The 23,338-nt window shown below is 38.9% G+C and overlaps 1 protein-coding gene and 1 long non-coding RNA gene across 10 annotated transcripts in view; one reads left to right on the forward strand and one right to left on the reverse strand.

The window, feature by feature from the left end:
* mcf2l2 (MCF.2 cell line derived transforming sequence-like 2) overlaps positions 1-19,681 on the forward strand; it is a 99,550-nt gene extending 79,869 nt beyond the window's left edge. For 6 of the 8 annotated variants that reach the window (XM_084921528.1, XM_084921529.1, XM_084921532.1 and 3 more), the window contains exons 30-35: positions 282-353; positions 794-904; positions 3,674-3,783; positions 5,921-6,036; positions 12,763-12,836; positions 14,981-19,681. In XM_084921528.1, the coding sequence (XP_084777654.1) occupies positions 282-353; positions 794-904; positions 3,674-3,783; positions 5,921-6,036; positions 12,763-12,836; positions 14,981-15,069 (572 nt within the window). In that variant the 3' untranslated portion in view covers positions 15,070-19,681. The remainder of the gene's footprint in view (positions 1-281; positions 354-793; positions 905-3,673; positions 3,784-5,920; positions 6,037-12,762; positions 12,837-14,980) is intronic. The other 2 variants (XM_084921533.1, XM_084921534.1) reach the window with 2 other exon arrangements.
* Positions 19,682-22,596: 2,915 nt separating this feature from the next.
* Positions 22,597-23,338, reverse strand: part of LOC146361647 (uncharacterized) — a 33,300-nt gene continuing 32,558 nt past the window's right edge. For both annotated transcript variants that reach the window (XR_014799430.1, XR_014799431.1), the window contains exon 4: positions 22,597-22,790. This is a non-coding gene — a long non-coding RNA (uncharacterized LOC146361647). The remainder of the gene's footprint in view (positions 22,791-23,338) is intronic.

Below are 23,338 nucleotides of genomic sequence, written 5' to 3' on the forward strand. Positions count from 1 at the left end.
TCTTTAGAAACTCTGTATCCAAGTGCCTATTACTGCATGGAAAATATGACTCTTTTCTTTTAAAAAAATTAAAGTCATAATGGTCTTAAGACGATTCAGCCCACTTAAGGCCTATGTCTAAATGACAAAATGCTTTTAAACAGAAAATAATATTACAGCTTTCTAATGTCTAAAAGGGGCTTTAAAAGGTTGATGAAAGGTGATTTGGGATAATGCAACCGTCTTTCTAATATGCTGGTTTCTCATTAATTCTCTTGTTGCATGTTATTTCCTCTGCCCAGGTCCCCTCTCTGCTAGCATAAAGAGCAAAAGGCATGAAATAAAGAGTGATCCCACTCCATTTGGTTATGAAGGTACAAGGCGACAGATGTTATTTCTTGATCGACTGTGCTTCTTTATTTCTGGATGATGTGTTTCACCTTTTGTAGTTCCATTTCGTGCGTGTTTTGGTGACTTGTAGGTGGTTTGTGATGTTCTGTTTCTCAGTGCATGAGCATCAAATGAAATTGGTATCATTTTTTGGTGTGTGTGTGTGTCTGTGTAGCTTTTGTGTGTTTTGATCACAGATTTTCCCTGGTAGGTGTTTGGTGTTTTCTGTTGCTTGTTTACTTTTTTCTCTCATTGATTCTGCATGGATACAGTTGCATGGTTTTCTTATTAGACAGCACACTGACTGGATGTAATTGTGCAACTTTTAGAAATTGTGCTTTTTGAATACAGGTTTTGGGTTTTTGTGGTGCAGTTTAACGGTTGTGATGATAAAATTGGTATAAAGCAGTTGGCTTCCCTCCAGATACATTGCGCGGCGCTATGGCAGCAGTCAGGAAACGTCAGAGTATGACTAGCAGCACTTCTGCTGGTCCTGGTGGCACCTCAGCTGTCCCTAGATCCACTTCCCAACCAGGTAACTACAGGGGAGGATTCATCTCCTCCAGTCACTTGAGAGACTATCATCCTGTGGAGTTGATTTCAGTTTTATGTGAAAGTATATTTTGTTTTTTGTTTTGTTTTTTAGTTGTCCTCCTTTTGCATTGCATTGACTTTCTTCTTTAAAAACATAAACAGAGGCTATGTCTGTCAAATGGCTTCAAACTACTGACCAGTCCAAGTGTCCTTGTAATGATGTGCTTTCTTTGAGAGTTTTTAATCTACTCCCTTGTTAAATAAAGCTTAAACAAATTTAAGAAAGAAAGAAAATTCAAATGTCAACTGGTTTGAGGGAAGTGGTAAAAACCTTTCATAAACCCATCAGAGGAACATTTTTACGATGTTAATAATTTAACATGATTAATTTCTTCTGTCTTCCTGTGCACATCTCCTCTCCAGCTTCTCTTAAACATAAACCTCTAAATAATCAAAAACAACATGATAACAGCACCTATTGCTGTTTCCTAAGCAGGAACAGAGACCCATTTAGAGGCAGATAAGAAAACATGTGCCAAAGATATATTATTAAATCACAGTTAACCTTCAAATTTTAACTTTGAAGCCTTTCAGACAGAAAATCTGTGCATGCGACCACATCGGCTCCAAGGCTAAAAATAACTGTTGAATGACGATATATAGATGGGATCTGATGTTGAAGCCAGATACTAAACCAGTAGTGATAAGATAATGGAAAACCACAGAGTTGAAAACATACCGAATGTTTGATATGAGTGTAACAAACAAGTGGTTGTTATAGATCACAAAAGAATTTGAAACTGCTCAAAATTATGCAGAATTATTGTAGGCCATATAAAAATGAGAAGAAAAGAGGCTTGTGACCACATTTTGATGACTATTTTGTGCCTTCAGAGATTAAATAAAAAGAAAGAAAGGAGGATAAGAGAGCTTATCACATATGCTGACTCTGGCTTTTTGTCCATAAGTTATACAGCTATGAAGAAAGACTGACTGGACAACGTAGCTACATCATTTCTCAAAAAAGGGGAGATTTTGCAGCGTTTAGCCTAATTTGCCATACAGAAGAAATGAAGTTTCCCATAAACACTGTGAATATAAATGGATGCTTTTGTTTTCATTTCATTTGGTTTTTGTGCGTTCCTTATTGTGTTTTTTGTTGTTGTTGTTTTTTCCTTTTTGAATTTTGGGGACTCGCTGAACTCAGCATTCTGTCAGAATTCATCAAGCACAAATAAGCTGTTGTGATTTGGTGCGATATGAATAAAATTGAATTGAATTTACAAATAAGAAAGTTGGTTTTCAAGCAGCCCTTTCTTGAGATGAATTTCAAACCTCAGCAACCGTAAAATGGAGACGGAAAGTAGATGTGCAGTGGAAGAACCTGCTCACTCCACCTAAACCATGAAGAAAACAGACACTGTTATCAAAGTTAGGTCTGATTATCACTACTGCCTTTGGTGGGGTGTTGTGATGGTGTTAGGTTGAATGGAAAATACCTGGTGCTGGTGGTGACAGACTTGAAACATTCAAATCTCCCTTAGTTTTTGTTATAGAAGCACAAATTTAATATATAATTCCAAAGGTTTTATATATATATCTTTTTTTTTTTAAATAGATCAATAATTAGTAAAAGGCTAGGGCAGTAGTTTTATCAAGAACAAAAAGAAAACTGCAACGAAACTTAACCTGATTAAAGAAAAGGGATGAAAAAGTTGATAAAAAGCTGATAAAAACAAAAAAAACAAAAAAACTTTACCGAAAGGAGTAAGCGGCCTGGCCGTCTCTTCTCCCCCGGTCTAAACACCTCAGTGGCTGATTGACTGAGTGCACTCAGCTGTGCACAGGACACTGGCTCCACAGGAGCAGATGCAGTACCTGAAACAGGATGTAGAGAGAGCGCAACACCAGCGGCGACTCACAATAGATCTGCGGTGATGTAACAACCAAAATCACATCTTAAGAGCTTTATTCTTTATTTTTTACAAACCACTTTACTTCAACAAATTGTAAAGTTGAAGAATGATGCTTTACAATTGGCAAGCTCTCACAGCTCCTTACACTATTATAACTGGTGAAGCAGTTTTGGAATTCAAAACCCTGTGTTCAAAACCCAGGCGTGTGAGAGTGAGTGTTTGGACCCACTGTGCAGTTTTAAACTGTCTTAAACTGATGCTGGGATAAGCACTGTGTTTTTGTTGTTGTTTGTTTTTTTCTTGTGTTTCTTTCTTTTTTCTGCCATTGTGGGAAAAAATGTTCAAATATTTCCTGTGTTGTCAGTGAAAACTTCTTACTTTTTTGCTGCCGTTCAACAGTGTGCTGATAGCTCAGTAAACTGCACCAGTACTCAAAAAGGTTGTGAGTTCAATTCTTCCCTGAGGCAAGAGTGATGTCTGGATATGCAGTGTAATCTTTTTACACTGATACCATAAATATTAGACTTATTTTAATATATGCATGCGCTGTATGTGCTGCTTCAGTCATATGCTAAAGTCGTTATTAGCGTGAGAAGTATGGGTAGTGACAGCCTCCCTTGTGCAGGCTGCGACTCGTACGGGGATTGAAGTCATCCTGAATGTGAGAAATTTGGCTTGAGGTTGAATTCTTGGAAACAGAATCATCAAGCTTTCACGATGATGTAACCAATTATTTGACTGCACAGCAACATTACTTTCCCGAAGCATCATCACCTGCCAAGATGCATATTAATGTCCCCCCTTGTTTATAAGTACATTTTTAATGGTAAATCATGTGTATTGATTCCCCTCAGGCTGGGCCCAGCGGCGTCTTCTTTCCATGGACACAGAGGACTTTGAGACGATTCCCTCCAGCGCAGAGGAATCCTCCAACTCTTCAGACGAGGAAGGCAACAATAAAAATGTAGGCAACATTTAAGTCTGCTGCCCACATCAGCTAAAAAATGTAAAGAAGTGAAGCTCAGATATGATTTGCTACATCACTGGATCATTTTGAAACTTTATTTAAGAGTGAAACTTAGTAAAACGGAATGTTGCAAATGATTTTGTCCAGAATTGAAACCAGGTGTGACAATTTCAGCAACAATTAGCATTATTAAACTTTTGCCCGAGTGAGAAACGTAACTCAACTGCACTCATTCGACTCCAGCTGAGTCATGTCAGCTGTCAGATAAATCATGACATTTTATGATCACGAACCATCCCCCAACTGCTATACACTCATCTCTCATTGCCTCTTCACCCATTCTTCATTTTCCCTTCTTTTTCACTAAATCCCATTTCAATCCCCCTAAAGGAGGACCCCTCCACAGCTTAATTATTTCCCATGTTCTCCCTTCTTGTTAGCAGCAGGCACTGACCACTTGACATTTAGGAAATGAGGGGAAGATGAAAAAGGGGTAGGATTTTAACTGCACATGTCTGCCGAATATGGCAGCATTTCCACATCCATTATAATCTGTGTGACGTACACGCACGTGCACACTATCGACACGAGGACTGAGCACGTTAGTGATGCAGGGAATGTAGCAGCTTAGAACATACATTTGTAGGACACTTTATTAGGTACTTAGCTAGATGTAGGATGGACTACATTTTCCCGTCAGAACTTCATAGTTGCTGCAAATTTGTCAGGTGCATGTCCATGATGTGAATCTCCCGTTCCATCATATCCCAAATGTGATCTGCTAGATTGAGATTTGGTAAATGTGGAGGCCATTTGAGTACAGTGAACTCATCGTCAGCTTCAACAAACCACTTTGAGATGATCTGAGCTTTTATGACGTGGTGTGTTATCCCGCTGGAAACAGCCATCAGATGATGGGTAAACTGTGGTCATAAAGGGATGGACAAGATCAGCAACAGTACTCAAGTGGGCCGTTGCACTTAAATGATGATTCTCAGCAGGTAATAATGGGGCCCAAAATGTGCCAAGAAATCAGCCCCCATTCCATTACACCACAACCACCAGCCTAAACTGCTGATACGTGGAACCATAATGTCTAAAGCATGGATCTTTCTGCTCAGGTCCTGCCATCCAAATGCTGTAGCACAAAATCAAGACTACTCAGATTTGGTGTTTTTCAGATCTTCTGTTGTCCATTTGTAAATTGCCTGTGTAAATTGTAGTGTCAGTTTCCTGCCTTTAGTTGACAGTAGTGGTTTTCTGTTGCTGTAGCTCATCTATTGTCAGTGTGTTGTGTATTCAAACAAGCTCTTTTTCATACCTTGGTTGTAATAGTTATCTAGCACACTGTTGCTTTCTTATCAGCTTAAAGCAGTCGGAGCAGTCTCCTTTGACCTCTGACATTAACAAGGCACTTTCACCCAGAGAACTGCTGCTAACTGGATATTTCTCTCTTTTTCAGACCATTCTCTGTAAACCCTAGAGGAAGTTGTGTGATTAAAATCCCACTAGATCAGCAGTTTCTGAAATACTAAGACCACCCCGTTAACAACCATGCCACATTCAAAGCCGCCTAAATCACCTTTCTTTCCCATTCTGACACTTGGTCAGATCACATCATGTTGATCTTGTTTTGAGTTGCTGCCATGTGATTGGTATATTAGACAAGAGCATATCTGCGTTAACAAGCAGTTAAACAGATGTACTTGACAAAGTGGAGAGTATGTTTGCATCATGCAGTCAATCACAATTTAAATTGTGTTCATCTGCAACAACAACAACTAAATAATCCCACATGTGGATGCAACTCAGATAAGACAAAGAAAAAATTGGGACATTCAATCCCTATGGTGTGCATGTACCTAAAGACCCTATAAATCTTATAATCATTAACTTATTTATTACTATCTAATACTACAAGAATAGCAAAATAAATGAAGTCCAATGTCTTGTCATTGGTATATTTAAATTTAAATGCTTTTATCTGCTGTCTTTGTTTCATTTTGTAGGGTATTGTTTATTACTCAGCAGTTGGAGTAGAACAGTACCACAGTACAGTAGAACAACTTTAAGCAGTAGCTTAAAGTCTTGGGATTGGCTAAATGTTGAATTTGAAAACCATTTCTTTCTGCAGGGTGACAGCAGCCGTTTCCGAGTACAGCTAACATACGAGTCTCGTGACCCGCAAGACCTCTCTCTGGAGACAGGTGACCTCGTCCAGTTTGTGGAGGAAGCAAAGAATGGAAACTGGTAGGTTTTTGTTTTTTGGCTGAACCACAGGATTATTTAGAATGCTGCTGCTGTATACCCTCCACACAGCCCTCCATTTTTAAATTTCTGTTTTTAAGATATTGTATTCTTAAATAAAACTGAGCAAACATTACAGGGAATTTTACAGCATATACCTTTAGGGCATTCATGTTGCGAAAAAAAAGAAATTGCTTGGAGAATATTTAAATATTTTATTACTGAGGGACCTAAACAGTGATATACAAAAAGTGTTGAAAGCAGTATTTTGCATAATTGTGTGGCAACACATTTTTAGGTAATTTATGAGGTGTGATCAAAAAGTTCTGGGAATGAGCCTCTCAGCAGGTGGCAAGCAAAGATTGTGTTGCTGTGACTGGAAAACCTTTCAGAATATACTGTGCCAGCACACTACCACACTCTGGCAAGCACCAGTGTTCTGGTCAGTTTCTCCCTCAAGCGTTATGAGGGTACAGTAGAAGTCCATGTTGACAGCCTCAACCTGGAAGATTAATTCATGGTGCGCAATCCAGTGAATGTCGCAAAAATAATGAGCGCTGCCTGCTCTCGGTCCTCACCCGAAGCACTGCCTCAGGGCTTGGAAACTGTGGACTCTTCCATTGAAACCTCAGTTGTAACTGGAGACCCAGTTCTCATTACCAGTAATGAGCCTCCACACGAAATTCATGGAAGTTTGTAAGAAAAGTTAACATTGGGTTACTGCGTATGTTTGAGGATTGCAGTAAAACCACAGAGTGGAATTTGGCCAGTGCGAAGGATCAAATCCCTTATATAGATCCAAATGTGGCCTCCTTCATGACATTGAAGGGGCCAAATTTAAATAGGGCAGTTTTTTGGATTTTTAAAGGCCAGTTATTGAAACCTTTTGTTCACACACAAAAAAGACTGCACGTTGAGCTACAACACCTCTGCAGCTCATAAAGACATGCCATACCCCCAAAACTCACACTTGGACACCTTAGAATAAAGACCAGATGTCCATCCCTTGTTGCTTAGAGCCTCTAATTTGATTGTTTAACCAACTTTTGAAGAAACTACATTTTCAACCAGTTTCAGCAGAGGTGGACTGTTGGTTTCAAAAAAGTTCAGGCCTTAGCTTTTAAAAGTTAGTACCTGAGTCACGGACACCATGACATTCCCCAGCACCCTTATTAACCACCTCCAGTCGCTAGAAGCTTAGATTATACTCTGTTTTCAACACAGACAGAAGACCTGATGGCCGAGCAGCCATTCTTAGTATATTTTCTTGAAGTCCATTTGAACTCCAGTGCCTGGGGCGCAGGCATAGTTTGTGCATTGTAATTTAAATTCTCTGTAGAAAAGTCAGTGCAGTCACAAAAAAGCCAGACAGGCAGACTGCCTGCACAGACCCTCACACTTGTTGTCTGATGATTAAATTTAGGTCGTTTGGACATGAGCACAGCTAGGTGGACTTGTGGACATAGTATATACAGTATAATGTAGACTTCAAAGGTATTTTCTGGGATAGCACAATAGGTCATACAGTAGAGGTATCAATGTTTCTCCAGAAATGTATTGTTTGCCTCATTGCTATTTAGCCTGCACTAATCATCCAGCTATCAGTTCTTTAAAAATGGAACCATTCTGTGTCCTTTTATTCATGCATATCTGACACCAAAATCATGTGCTTGATTGAAATAGTCTTTGCACCAACGGATTTCTATGGAGCTATTTTGTTAATTGTAATTATGAAATTACCAATCATTTCTGACATTGAGTCTTTGTGTCACCCTCATCATTGTTTGTCTTTTGTCTGTTCAGAAAGCATCAGCACAAAGACCAGTAAGTGTTAAAGAAAATGAAAAAAAGCTGTTAACAGCCTGGTGCAAAAGCTGTTCTGCGCAGTGGGAGTCTTTTGTAAAATAACCCATGAACTTGGGTACTTTTATGGCTTGAAGTTGGGCTATGGTTGCTTTGATTAACACTGAGCCTAACAGGTTTCATTATGTCTTTGCAGCAGTAAGGTAATAGCAGTCTACTCAGCCTACAGCATAGTGGATGAGTCCGACTATCATCACCATGGGAGTGACAACAGGCAGCGGCCACTTTATGGGCTGATAGCATTTGAAAGAGCAGAATCAGATAAGCTGAATCTATCCTTACTGACAAAGTACCAAGGAAAAAAGAAAATGAACCTTTCAGAAAGGCAATATTTCCTTGCATAGCCCATGTGTTTGAGTGTATGACATTGAATTATTGTTATTGTTGATCTTGTGTATTTTTGCATAAGAATTTTGCAGTTCCACTGCTATCTGTAATCATTACCCACACCATGGCTTCCCTGTTTAAAACTACCTTCAATTCAACCACATTAATCAAACAAGCTCAAGAGAGAAAATGAGACTTGTGCAACGGGATGCTTCTTTGCTGCCCTGTTCTATCTTCACAAGGATTAAAGGCTGAGAGCGACTCATAAGGAATTAAAATTTCATTGACTGTAACTTTATCCTGATGAAGCAGTAGGAACACAACAAAACGTGTGACTGTTGCTAAATCAAGGAAGGTTGCAGAAAACAATGGCTTCAGATTAATAATAAATCACTGTTTGATTCACCTCACCAACACCATCTTTGCTTTTGACCTGACAGGGAAGCAGCAGCTACTGCCTGCTTGGATGAGCAGCCTCTAGAAAGTGAGCTGAAAGAATGTTTTGAGCTCATGCAAGCTCCTTGCATTAGAAAGTGATTAATAGTCTACGAGATAAAAGCTCAACTTGCTTTAAATATGCTCATTTTTCATCACCTCATGCATATTTCAGCCCTTAAAACAGTCTCCTGTCGACTCCATCTATGGATTTTTGCCGCTAAAAGGTCTCAGTCTCTCATTCTCATCTCTGCTCTACGCTTGAGGAACATGAAGAATTCATAAGTTTTCTCTTTTCATTGGTTCTATTGCTGCCATATAGAACACAACTGGCACAAAAAGGACTACTGCAGTGTCATATAAAACTCGATGTGTCCTGTATGCTAATATATGTCCATTCATTTGTGTATGTCTTTGTTTACCTGGTGCACGCTGTTTTTGTGTATTTAGATTGTCCACTGTGCATTTGTGTTGTTATGATGGTGTATGCACTGCTGAAGTCAGTTTTTTCAACAGGAACAACAGTACCATGCTTACTAACATACCCCCGCCCCATGAGTGTCTTGCACCTTTCCAGATTTAGGCTTTCACTTCACGTCTGCACCACACGCAGTGTTCCTGTCCCTGTTCCTGTGGGTTTGTGTGGTATATTTGTCTAAAGGCTAGACAGCACACCCAGCCACACCCTGTCAACACTAATTTACATATGAGAGGAATAAACACAGACGTACTTCACTCTAATGTGAAAGAGAAGAATCAAGAAACAGCTTCCCTACATCCTCTGTCAAGTCTTCAGAACTGCCCATCCAGTGAAAGCCATTGGCACCATAATTCCAGATGGAATTAAAGTCTGTTGTCATACTAGCCTAAGGATTGCCATTCACATCAGATTACACCTTCAGTGTGCACATATTCTTTTTAAAAACATTCATTAAGGCTTTACCTGGTTCACCTAATCATAATTTATTTGCAAAATTATGGTAAATATACCATAAGTAATATACATATTTCAGATTTCTAGTATGGTCTGTTAATATGACTAACTATATAGTAAGCTATGTTATGTGTCAGATAATAACTTTAAAAAAGCTCACAGGACTTGTAACCTTAAAAAGAAAGAAAATGGATTTTAGGCTCGTGTCTTAAACAGATCTCCTGTCTCCACTGACAGTAATGCATGTTTTGGCCCAGGTGATGATAGTAGTGGGATGCATTGAATGCACAACTGTCATCTTTCTGTCTTGTAAACTGTGTGACCATCACGTTCATTTCAGTGTTTATAAAATGAAAGTTATTATCGATCTGTCTTGGTTTTTTCGATATTTGGCCTAATGACTCAGTTTTCCTGCAGGCAGAAAGCCAGTGCAAAGATAAACATAGTTTCCTTGCACAGGTTGTCATTTCATAGGAGCAAATAGGATACATTGGAAACAATAGGTGAAGAGATGATTTTTTTAATATAAACCACATAAGCATAACCTGGTGGCCTGGCAGTGTTGCTAATGTCTAGTGCTGGATCTTTTTAATGCAACTGATCAACAACGGTAGTCTTCACATAAAATCTAAATCTTTATTGCAATTATACTAAAAATACAATGAAATGATATATGGTCCCATTCAGTGCAAAGAAAGCAACCTAACTATCTTAAACTTTCATTCTATGAACAAAAAATTAAAAAGAAGACAATTTCTAATAAGTAAATATAGTATAAAAATATAAATAAATATATATGTAAATATATGTTGATGTTTATGCATTTGTGCTTGAGTCATTATTGATTGCACAGGTTAGTAAGGCGGGCATACCCTTCAGTTTTCATTTATTGTTTATTACTTATTATTGCAACAGCCCTGTGATTTATGCTGTTTTTCAGTCTTTGTTTTAGCATTCTGAAGAATGCTAATAACACTAATGCTCATATTTCAACTACTGTCTCTAATTTGAGGGAGGCACATGTTTTTTGCAAGGCTGACACAGTAGCAGCTTCAATTATTATCTAATTTATTTTTTTTTTTTTTAATACGATGACAGAATTTGGTGTGAGGAAAGACAGGAGGGTAATGACTCACAACAATTATCAGGCCAGCCACAAAGCTCATCAATGAAAGCTCAGAAAGAGTCCTGATCACCATCAAACAACAGTAAATTGCATTTTTTTATGTTAAGACGCTACTTACTGTAAAGTTCCTACCTTGCCACCTTCAACACTAAATAAATCAAAAGATTTGTAGATGTTTATCAATGTGAACCCTGCTTGTGGCCATGAAAAACATCAGCAAACACTACGCTGCAGCACATGAGTCAGTTTTGTTCCCTGACTGATACATTTCATTGCAGTTTGGCAGTGCTGATTGCTGAATCAATGCAAGCACAAATAATGTCTGGGGGAAATGCTGTTATCCTTCATATTTATGTGCACCACAGACATATTAATGCTTGATGTTACTCATTCATAATACTCTTCCAACTTTCCTGTGCACTAACAGCATCCCAGTCGGCACACCCTGTATATCTTTCCTGAAGAGGTCGAAATTGTTTTTCTGCTTGTAAAGAAGTCCTGCACAACGTGCCTGCAGGGACATTTAAAAGATCATTGCTACAAAATTTCACTTACACCATGCAAAAATAAGCCTTTGGTAAAAGTTACTAAGGTTCTGATATCTGGGATTAGTAGCAGTGCAAGTCATGATAAAAGGGGTGTGTTGTTTTTTTATTTATTTTTTTTTTAGCTAACTTTATAAAAACGCTTGGTTGGCTAGTAGTAGTTTACTGTTTTTATGAGGACCCAAACAGTAAACGGTAAAAAATAAACACATTTAATGTTAATTTTACAGGATTTATTCCCCTAAAAGGCCTTTATTGGTTCACTTTTTGTTTTTAGTTTGTGTAGCAGCTACCAAAACCTCAGTAAATGACTATAAATTCAGAAAAAGGTCAGTGTAACCCATGCAATAATTCATTTATTTAGTTTCGATATCATTCTTCTTATATATAGGGAGATTATTTTCCTTTGAATTGTATGGAGCTACCAAAAGGTCACAGCGGGATTTTTTTTTTTTTTTTTTTTGCATTACCTCTCAATAACATTTGCATTTCTTCTGACTCACAGAGAGAGACTGAGCTGTATGATTATACAGAAGCATGTATTATTTAGTAGGCCACCACTGGTTGTGACAGCTGCAAGAATCAGTGCACCCTCGGCTGTGGCTGCCCTGTACCACCGCATCTAGAACGAAAACACGATCTCTTACTGACTGCTGCTGAGAAAGTCTGTAGTTTCAGCTGTGACTGCAGAAGTGGAATGACACGGCTGTCGCAGTGATTGTATTTGTGTTCATTACTGTGCTATCGTTTTTATAATTATGGCTTAAATTCATTTTTATTTAATAAGTGAAATAATATCCACCAAGGGCTGTGTGTTATGCTGAAGCTACTGTATACCTGAACTCTTGTGCTTCACTGCAAATATATAATACTATGTATATTTTAACTTATTCTTTAAAAATAAGCAATGAATGCAAAATCATCAGGTGTCTCTCTGCACTCTGTGTTCTTTTGATCGGCACACTAGTTACACATATGGATTAAAAGGAACACAAAAATAATAAAAATGCTTCTGAAAGGGGCTGTGACCTTTCACAAGCTGAGCAGAATTGTATGCTTGCTGCTTTACAGGTATTTCATTTACAGTTTTTGACATTAATATAATATTTCAAATAACTTCCTGGCAGAGCCTAAAATAAACATTGGTGACATTTTGAAATCTATATTAAATAAAGTTCTAGCATCATTAGTCATGATTTTGTTTATGCTAAAACCTTCTTGTTCCCCTGTGCTGTCATACTTGGTCATTAATATGAACAGGCATTATCAGGATTCACTGAGAATTCACCGTAACAGATAATTTCAGATTAACTTATGTGGTTAGTGGCTTTAGTCCACAGACTTCTTTTCCTGTAAAGTTATTATTTTTGTTTTTAACTTCCTTTGGTTCAGCAGTTTGCTTCTGGAAATGAATGACCTATAATAAAAAGTATCGCTGCAATTACCTTACTCCTGTGTTTGAGTGAAGACCTTCCTCTCTATTGTGTTTCATGTCCTAGGCTAGTCAAGAACCTTTTAACAGAGAAGACAGGGTTGGTCCCATCCAGTATACTGCAAACAGCATCAGAAGGAGGTCACTCAATTCAGTAACAACACTGCAGCTTCTGACTAACCACTGGCAGCTTTGCTGTAACACACTCACTCACCACCCCCTCCATACCACCCATTAATCCCACTTCATCTGCTCCTCTCCTCACTCTCCGATGTTAGTTGCACCAAATTAACTGGGTGGTCCACCTGCTGTTGGAGAGGAAGGAGAAAAGGGATGAAGTGGAGGGGGATGGAAGAGTTTTGGCTTGAATGCAAATGCCACTGACTGAAGCACATTCATCTCTCTCTCTCTGTTTCTGTCTCTCTGATGGATGTTAGATAAAACTTCACTTGTTTTTTTGAATTGTCAATTTTAGGTAACTGTTGTTTAGATTCAGACTTTGATACCATGAAATTAATAATTACCTGGGACATGGCAGACTATTTCCAGTTGCATCAATAAAGCTGTTACTGGCTTAAAATCAGGTGCTTTCACTCGTCAACTCTTTAGAGCAGTTAAATCGAGCTCTTTGTCATTTCTCTCACTTTGGGCAGGTGTGTAGAGTAGGTATACTTGACTAAGACCCCATAGAGCAGAGGTGTCGAACTCCAGGCCTCGAGGGCCGGTGTCCTACAGGTTTTAGATCTCACCCTGGGTCAGCACACCTGAAACAAATGATTAGTTCATTACCAGGCCTCTGGAGAACTTAAAAACATGTTGAGGAGGTCATTTATCCATTTAAATCAGCCGTGTTGGATCAAGGACACATCAAAAACCTGCAGGACACCGGCCCTTGAGGCCTGGAGTTCAACACCTGTGCCATAGAGGGAGGCTAGTTATGCGACTCCTGGGCAGATTCTGGGTGGAGCATAACTAAGTGAACATGAGCTAACCCAACTAGCATTAGCATGTTGCAGTTTTGCATAAAGTGGCTCCTGCTGCTAGTCATGCTCGCAGTATAGTTGAAATTTGAAGAATTAATCAGCTAGCTACTATAGCAGCTGGTTACAACTAGCACTGTTTCTGTCACAGATATCGTCTATATTCACTCAGCACACATTATTTTCTTTCGTGTATATCTATTCTTGCTTCCATCCCATTTACATTTGACAAATAAACAGAAATTTCTCACGGCATGCTCACGAGGTTTGTGGTGACACGCTTTGTTTGACTAAGATGTTTTTAGTTTTTAGAAACTACTAGAAATCTTATCATTTATATTTGCTTAAAATGCATTCAAATAGTTTCCATGTACTTGCCAACATATTTTTAAGCTGACTATTAGTAACATTTTCTGGGCATTAACTATCAGATACATCCATGTAAATCGGTAGCGTGCTGCAAGTAGCATGAGGAGTTTTGTGATTAATATGATTAACACACCAGCTACACGTGATTTAATGTTAATTTATATTTGGGGAAATGCTTATGAGCTCCTCATACTTTATAACCACATAGAAAGGACTCTATACACAGCTTTAATATATTTCTATCTTTAACTTTGAGCACATATTGTTAATCTTAATACTGGGTTGATGAGATCAGGCATTCATAGACAAAGTGTATGCTTTTCCCACAGGATAGACCCTTCTATTTTTCCCCTCTCTCATTCTTTCCTCATCTCTGTCCTCTCTGTCCTTAATCCATCTCCCTACCATCTCGACGCTCCCATGCCGACTTGAAGGCTTGTCCTTGAAGTGTTTTTTTTTTCTTTTTTTTGCTGTGGCCTTGCTTGTGTTGTTATGGTGTGTTCCCTCTTAAAAAGAACTACCTCTTCTGTCAGGTCACTTACCATCATCCTCTACTCCTTTTTATCATTTTCCTCTTTGTTTCTGTGTTTTTTCATACTTAAGGCAGACCCACCTCCATGCTCTAGCAGTTGACCTTCAGCATTTTAGTTAAGTGGAGCCCATTTACAAAAAGCTCTCTTCACCTGTCTGCACTGAGTGCCCTTATCTGCCTTCCCTATAATTTTCTATGCAACAAACTGGCTGATATTATTGCAGAGTCTGAATATTGCTCTATTATGTCTTCTTTTTTAATGCTTGATTTTTTTGGGGGGTTCTTTTTTTTTATTGGAACTGCAGTCTGGGCTGTGCATCCTCATTCTTAAGTGCTGTTTGAATTTTGAATACTACATTTTCTAATGGCATCAACATTGACTTGATGCTTTCTTGTCTTTGCAGATATCTTCAGTGATCTGTGTACAGCAGCTCTCTCCGACTCTGAAAATGAAGCCAGTACATGGGGAGATGTGTCTCAGGACAGCAAATAAACATGGATGACCACTATAGTTCATTATATTTAACTACAAATATGGCTGATGACTATAACTGTAGGTTTTTTTTAACTGTAATTTCCTAAGCTGGACAATTCTAGGTTTTCTACTTGTAGCTCTTATTAATGAATTTGCAAATATGGCCTGCTATTGTTTTTCAAATGTAGTTTTTTAGAAAAAAGCCTGCCTGAATGCCACAGCAGGAAAGCCATATAAGGTTTTTAATTCAAGGAAGTGCCAGCATCTCTCTGTGGGGAACTGAAGCTTTCATGGATGCTGAACTGAAAGTTAAATCATTACTTTCTGTGGAGAATGCTGGATGCCTGGAAATGTAAAACCTTTTCTGACCTGGATAACCTTAGGGAAAGTGACAATTTCCATTTGCTGGTTGTAAGCAGGCTTTGGGAAGGCGGCCTGGTTTGTTGTTACCCTGCACTGAAGCAGAACTCTTTAAGATCAGATTCTTACTCTGATGCCCAAATGTTTCAGCATTTCATGTTCAAAATATATATAATTAATTGCAAGTTGTTTTCTTTGGTTTTCACACAAATTATATCAAGTATAGAGTTGCTTCAGAGACTATTCTGACTACTCCTATATTTTCACACTCGTACAGGTTCTCAACCACCGTCATGTGTGTCCTTTGCATGTTTTCCCTGTGTTTGCGTGGGTTATCTCCGGATACTCCAGCTTCCTCCCACAGTCCAAAGACATTGCCCCTAGGTGTGGTTGCAGATGTGAATGTGAATGCAAATGGTTGTCTGTGTCTATGTGTTAGCCCTGTGACAGATTGGCCACCTGTCCAGGGTGTACCCTGGCTCCGTCCTAAGACAGCTGGGATAGGCTCCAGCCCCCCTGCAACCTTGAAACGGATAAGCAGAAGAGAACGGATGGATGGAAACTTAAAAATCAAATATTACAAAACCGTCTTTGTCACTTTTAAGTTTGCTTTGTTAAGTTTCCGCAACCATTAGACATTAAGTAAATTTTCCAGACACCAAGCTACTTCTGAGTGTGTGGGAAGGGTTCATAGACCATGTAGATTGTTGCCGATATGGTTCGTCTTTTGGCGGATTCTCCCATCAGTGACTGTTCTCACTCGGTTATGTAGTTTGCCTGAAATTATAACTTTAGGAATTGCTGGATTCGTTTTTTTGTTTGTTTATTTCTTTGTTTTTCCATTTTACAATATTTAATGGCACTGAGGTCAGCTTAATTAATAAGTAAAAGTCTAATTTTTTTCCCCCCTGTGTATATAAACTCCTTATGTATATTTAAACCTATTTAACAATAGGTCAGTGAATGGATCTGAATACTTTCTGAAGTAACTCTATTGTTTCAACTTCCCCACTGTCTGTTAGACTCACAAACAATGTGTGTAATTTGCCAAATGGCTGGAAATTACTCACCAAACAACCAGAGAGCTAGGGCTGAACACATCGGTTTGCTGAATGCAATAACATATGAATATAGCCTTTGTTTTTATGTCATACGGGGACAGAAACTGGAAGAAAACTTGAAGTCGATTTGTCTTCTGGTAACAAGTAAAGAACTGTGCAGATTGTGTATCATTAACTGTCTAAAAACAGCTTTTTGCTCCATGCAAAAACAAAGTTGATGAGAGTGGTGTGTTGATGAGACCTAAGTGCAAAGAGAAGGCTGTAATACTAAAAGAACTCAGCAGAACTGCAGAGTTGGATGTCACTAGAAGCAAACCCGTTTAATTTACACATATCTGTCTCATTGTTCATATAAAATGCATTCATTTGTTCAGTTTTAGTTCCAAAGTCTGCTGCTGTATCAGGGGTGCAAAATGTGGGGGGAAAAGTCATTCAAGAAGAATTTCCTTTATCAGTTAATGATAGCTAATTACTCTCTATCAGAAAATACATGAGAAGTAAAACAATCATGTTTTCCATTTTATGCTCTATATAGCTTCAATGAATAGCGCACAGAAGAAGTCAAAAGGCTTTTGATGGAGATGAAGCATTAATGTTTAAGGAAATTGAATTATCTCTATGATGTGTTGAGCTGCATGCCACCGAGATAAAGTAAGACTCATTTTTACATAATGAGATTTTCACTACCAATCTTGTTAAGAACATTTCACACTTTGATTCCCTGCATGCCAGCTGCTATTTAAAGACAGGACTTATGGTATTCATACATAGTTTCTGATTTGTGTGCATGCACTGTACAATAGCTAGAAAATGTGCTTTCTAAGCAATCTAATCCCAGATATGAGTTTCTGCAAGGGTGACTTCATGCCACTGTGAGAAAGCTCATTTTTAAATTGAGAACATTCCAAATATTGTATTAATTTACGCTCACAGATTCCCTATTGAGGAATTCTTTTATCTCTGTGTTTGTGTTGCCTTAACTAATTCGTAGAAGCATACTCAACGAGAAACCCAATTGATCATATTCCAACCTTGGAATTTATTGAAGGATTTAGTTTTTCTGCTGATTCCAAGCAATAGTTCAGCTTTGCAACATGTTATTGGATTCATGAGAGTTGTTTGAGGTCCAACTGAAAGTGCTTACACCCGTGTTTTTGCTGCTGAGAAGTTAGCATTTGTTCCCACCTTCAGTTTTGTAGGTGAAATGCATTTCTCTGACAGATAGCACTCATGCCCTTTTTTCCCCCCAAAGTAAACTTCACTATGTTGTGGAAAAAGTCAGGGAAGTTTGTTTTTCTTTTTTCAGGGAAAATATTTTTAGCAAACAGCATCATTTTTTCTAAGGTTTCATAAGGTGTATAATGTTTCTTTGGTGTTGTTGTTTTTTTTGGATCTGTAGACTGGACATAGGACTTGGTGAGGGCCACGGACACATTTGACAAATGTAAACAAACATCAGTGTTAGCATAATTTTGAGGGATCCATTTTATGTATAACTGCTGTATTGCCGTACTCCATTGCTCCCTCACAGGCTTTTCAACACTGTATTGCATTTCTACTGCTAGGATGAATTATATAGACTAGTCACTGCGGAAGCAGAACTGTAGCTGCAGATAAATGGCATATTATATCACAGCAAGGATAATGCAACACAAACACTGCCATTCTGTCAAATGCTGCTGGCATTTCACACATGTACATCATGTCCCTTGGTTTGATGCCTCTGTGAATCAGCCATAAAGATATTTGAGACTGAGAGATAACTGTCCTTTTCTAAACAAAGAACACATCTGGAAGTTAAAGATGCAAAGCCATAAGGGTGTACTCACACCAGGCACAGTTTCCTACTACCATGCCTGAGCACAATATCCCCATTTCCTCACTGCCCCATGCTCATGCTGCCCTTAGCAACCTGGTCCAGTTCATCTCAGTATTTCAACTCAACTCTTTCCTGCTCTCACTCTGTGCATCATTCACACACACTTTTGAAAACAACGTTTAAAGAGCATAATGAGGTTCGTGATTTAATGTAGCTTAATAGCAATATTTTGGGAGTTATGAGAAACTGCCCCCTCACATGCCTTGCAGATTACCTTACATGGTGATTTTTGCATAAATGATGGAGTTCTTTCTTGGGTGTGGTTTAATGATCGCACTAGGTGGAATCAAGTACTGATTAACATACTGCTTAATATAACTGACACTCTCATTTTACTTGCACATATTGATTTAAGTTAGGACACGAAAGAACTTGACTGTGTTTGACAAAGGTTGTGGTTTAGATTAAATATACCTCTTTATTATCTGAAATCTATGCGTTTAAAAGAAAATGATGGTTACCTAGTGTGGTTAAACACGTGAAATGGTATTTGTAAGTATGTATTATATGTAAATAGTTTAGAGTAAATTCATCTCATAGTTGCCATATATCTATATCATTGTAGCACCAACAACAAAGGAATTTTGAATGTATGTGTGAACTGCCAGTGTCTTTGTCAAAAAGGCATCATTTGACATCCTCTGAATGAGAACTGGCTGGAAAACGACTTATTTGATTTTCATTAAGATGGTAAATCTTACAAATGGAAACAAGAAAACCAAAAGATATCAAACAACAAAGTCTTCATACAATGCATGTTAGAACATAAGATTGAACCTTGTTACAAACCACAAGTAAGTAGCTTTGATCAGTCTTTGAAAAGACAAGTTTAAGATGAGCAGTGGATGGATAGATGCTTAGAAGGGTTCATGGGTGGATGATAAGTGAATGGATACATGAGAATTCCAAAGGATGGATGAGAAAAATTGGCTTGACAGACTGCTGTGTGACGGGCGAGGCATGGATAGACCGATTGTTGGTTAGAATAGTGAATGGACAGATTTGACGACACTGTAAATGGGTTAGCATTTGCAAGAGAAAGAAAAACTAAAGTGAAGTTGATATGCATTGATATTCTGATTATACAGAAATGCAGTCCTCTTGAATATGCTGTATATTTTGTTCATGCTATGTTTAAAATATATCTTTGCAATGAAAATATTTCTCTTGCACTGCCATATTTAAGCATATTATAGAATGTATCAAGTCTGTATATTGTATCTGTCATCTGATGTACATATTGTATTGCTTTGTTGTAATAATATGCATTTACAATGTAAATTTTGTCACAGTTTCATTTCTTATTTCAAATATATTCGATTATTCCTAACTTAGGCTCAACACCTAGATTGTTTTACTTCTGCTAAAAAAATGTTTCTACATGTGCAAGAAAAGTATATACAAAGTCTTTTTATAAAGCAGGATAATTTTGCTGCTGGCATTTCGCAGAGCAATCTCTATTTCAATATCTCTTGTTTTAGGGTCCCCCCCCCCCCCCCCCCCCCCCCCCCATATTCATTAGAGAAACCATTTTCACCCAGTAAATTAATGTAATCTACCAAATAACACACAGCATCTTTGGTAAGCACAAACAGAAGGTTCCAATCTACAGGGAGTGCAGAATTATTAGGCAAGTTGTATTTTTGAGGAATAATTTTATTATTGAACAACAACCATGTTCTCAATGAACCCACAAAACTCATTAATATCAAAGCTGAATGTTTTTGGAAGTAGTTTTTAGTTTGTCTGTGAAGGTTCTCAGTCATCCAGGTCATCGTAGTCAAAGGAGCTTGCAAAGAAAAGCGTCTGGACTTCTTTAAGTTTACTTGAAGACGTTTCACCTCTCATCCGAGAAGCTTCTTCAGTTCTAAGGTCAAATGGTGGAGAGTCCCAGATATAAACCTAGTGGGAGTATCCCCCCACAGAGGGACAAAAGGACCCCCTGATGATCTTCTAATCGCCTGAGCCAAGGTGTGAAACTGGGTGTGGGTCCCAATCAGCCAGAGTTTCGGGTGTGTTCATTGTGAAACCTGGCCCCACCTTATCATGCGAATTCCTGAGGTCAGATGGCCCAGGATGTGAGTGGGCGTTAAGGCGTCTGGGAAGGGATCTCAAAACTGGATTATAGATGGCAGAGAGTTGGTGTCGTAAACCCCCGCCTCTGTTCAAAGATGGTCGCTCACAGTGGACATAGATGGCTTCTTTCACTCCTCTTTCAAACCATCTGTCCTCTCTGTCCAAAATGTGAACATTGGCATCCTCGAAAGAGTGTCCTTTATCCTTAAGATGCAGATGGACTGCTGAGTCTTGTCCTGTGGAGGTGGCTCTTCTGTGTTGTGCCATGCGCTTGTGAAGTGGCTGTTTGGTCTCTCCAATGTAGAGGTCTGGGCATTCCTCGCTGCACTGTACAGCGACCTCAGGAATTCGCATGATAAGGTGGGGCCAGGTTTCACAATGAACACACCCGAAACTCTGGCTGATTGGGACCCACACCCAGTTTCACACCTTGGCTCAGGCGATTAGAAGATCATCAGGGGGTCCTTTTGTCCCTCTGTGGGGGGATACTCCCACTAGGTTTATATCTGGGACTCTCCACCATTTGACCTTAGAACTGAAGAAGCTTCTCGGATGAGAGGTGAAACGTCTTCAAGTAAACTTAAAGAAGTCCAGACGCTTTTCTTTGCAAGCTCCTTTGACTAGTTTTTAGTTTGTTTTTAGTTTTAGCTATTTTAGGGGGATATCTGTGTGTGCAGGTGACTATTACTGTGCATAATTATTAGGCAACTTAACAAAAAACAAATATATACCCATTTCAATTATTTATTTTTACCAGTGAAACCAATATAACATCTCCACATTCACAAATATACATTTCTGACATTCAAAAACAAAACAAAAACAAATCAGTGACCAATATAGCCACCTTTCTTTGCAAGGACACTCAAAAGCCTGCCATCCATGGATTCTGTCAGTGTTTTGATCTGTTCACCATCAACATTGCGTGCAGCAGCAACCACAGCCTCCCAGACACTGTTCAGAGAGGTGTACTGTTTTCCCTCCTTGTAAATCTCACATTTGATGATGGACCACAGGTTCTCAATGGGGTTCAGATCAGGTGAACAAGGTGGCCATGTCATTAGTTTTTCTTCTTTTATACCCTTTCTTGCCAGCCACGCTGTGGAGTACTTGGACGCGTGTGATGGAGCATTGTCCTGCATGAAAATCATGTTTTTCTTGAAGGATGCAGACTTCTTCCTGTACCGCTGCTTGAAGAAGGTGTCTTCCAGAAACTGGCAGTAGGACTGGGAGTTGAGCTTGACTCCATCCTCAACCCGAAAAGGCCCCACAATCTTTGATGATACCAGCCCAAACCAGTACTCCACCTCCACCTTGCTGGCGTCTGAGTCGGACTGGAGCTCTCTGCCCTTTACCAATCCAGCCACGGGCCCATCCATCTGGCCCATCAAGACTCACTCTCATTTCATCAGTCCATAAAACCTTAGAAAAATCAGTCTTGAGATATTTCTTGGCCCAGTCTTGACGTTTCAGCTTGTGTGTCTTGTTCAGTGGTGGTCGTCTTTCAGCCTTTCTTACCTTGGCCATGTCTCTGAGTATTGCACACCTTGTGCTTTTGGGCACTCCAGTGATGTTGCAGCTCTGAAATATGGCCAAACTGGTGGCAAGTGGCATCTTGGCAGCTGCACGCTTGACTTTTCTCAGTTCATGGGCAGTTATTTGGCGCCTTGGTTTTTCCACACGCTTCTTGCGACCCTGTTGACTATTTTGAATGAAACGCTTGATTGTTCGATGATCACGCTTCAGAAGCTTTGCAATTTTGAGACTGCTGCATCCCTCTGCAAGATATCTCACTATTTTTGACTTTTCTGAGCCTGTCAAGTCCTTCTTTTGACCCATTTTGCCAAAGGAAAGGACGTTGCCTAATAATTATGCACACCTGATATAGGGTGTTGATGTCATTAGACCACACCCCTTCTCATTACAGAGATGCACATCACCTAATATGCTTAATTGGTAGTAGGCTTTCGAGCCTATACAGCTTGGAGTAAGACAACATGCATGAAGAGGATGATGTGGACAAAATACTCATTTGCCTAATAATTCTGCACTCCCTGTATAAAAGAAGTGGCTTTGTTTCTGAATGGCCTCAAAATACATTGTTTGCATCTGTCTTGGGAATAATAAAGATTGTGTTGAAAAATCCACAAATTGCATTTACCCCACAATCAAAATGAGCAAACAAGTCATTTTATTTCTTTATTTGATTTAATTTATTAATTTGGTGCCAAATCCCAACGATTGTCATCTCAAGTCACATATAGTTACATAAAGATCTCCCTCATGAGTAAGCAGTTAGAGGCAAAACTCCCACTTAAGAGGCAGAAACTTCCAACAGATCAAGGCTCCGGGAGAGCAGCCATCTGCCATGGCCAGGAAGGTTGAGAGGAACGAGAAGAGAGAAAAGAAGAGCACAGAGAGAACGTAAGCACCAGTTCCACTAATGTAACATTTTCCCAAACTAAAGACTATAGCAGGAAGTGCAGGGCTGGTCAATTGTTCCTGCTTTATAACTATAAATGTAGTAAAACATATATTTTTAGCCCATGACACAAACTAAAATGCTGAGAAAATGTTACTTACAGTATATCATTAACATTAACGTGACTGCAGCAAACTCATCATTCTTTTACGAACCTTTAAGAGGAAATCTTTCCCAGTCATCACTGATGTAATTGCAAGGTATCTATACATCCTTGACATTTTTTGTGTGTCAGTTGTCAATGTAGATTCATCAGAGGAGTAAAACACATACATTCTACTTGTACTGTAACAGGAAATTTGCCGTGCCTGTAAAAGTAGTTGGATACAGCCTCTTTGTTATCGGTTGAACCGAAGATTGAACCCTGTAGACTAATAATTCAGCAAACATAAGCCCTGAGACTAAGAAAAAAAAAGGCACAGTGAGAAT

This window comes from Perissodus microlepis, chromosome 23, assembly GCF_051167445.1.
Source record: "Perissodus microlepis isolate ML-2025 ecotype Zambia chromosome 23, ASM5116744v1, whole genome shotgun sequence".
Lineage (NCBI taxonomy): Eukaryota > Metazoa > Chordata > Actinopteri > Cichliformes > Cichlidae > Perissodus > Perissodus microlepis.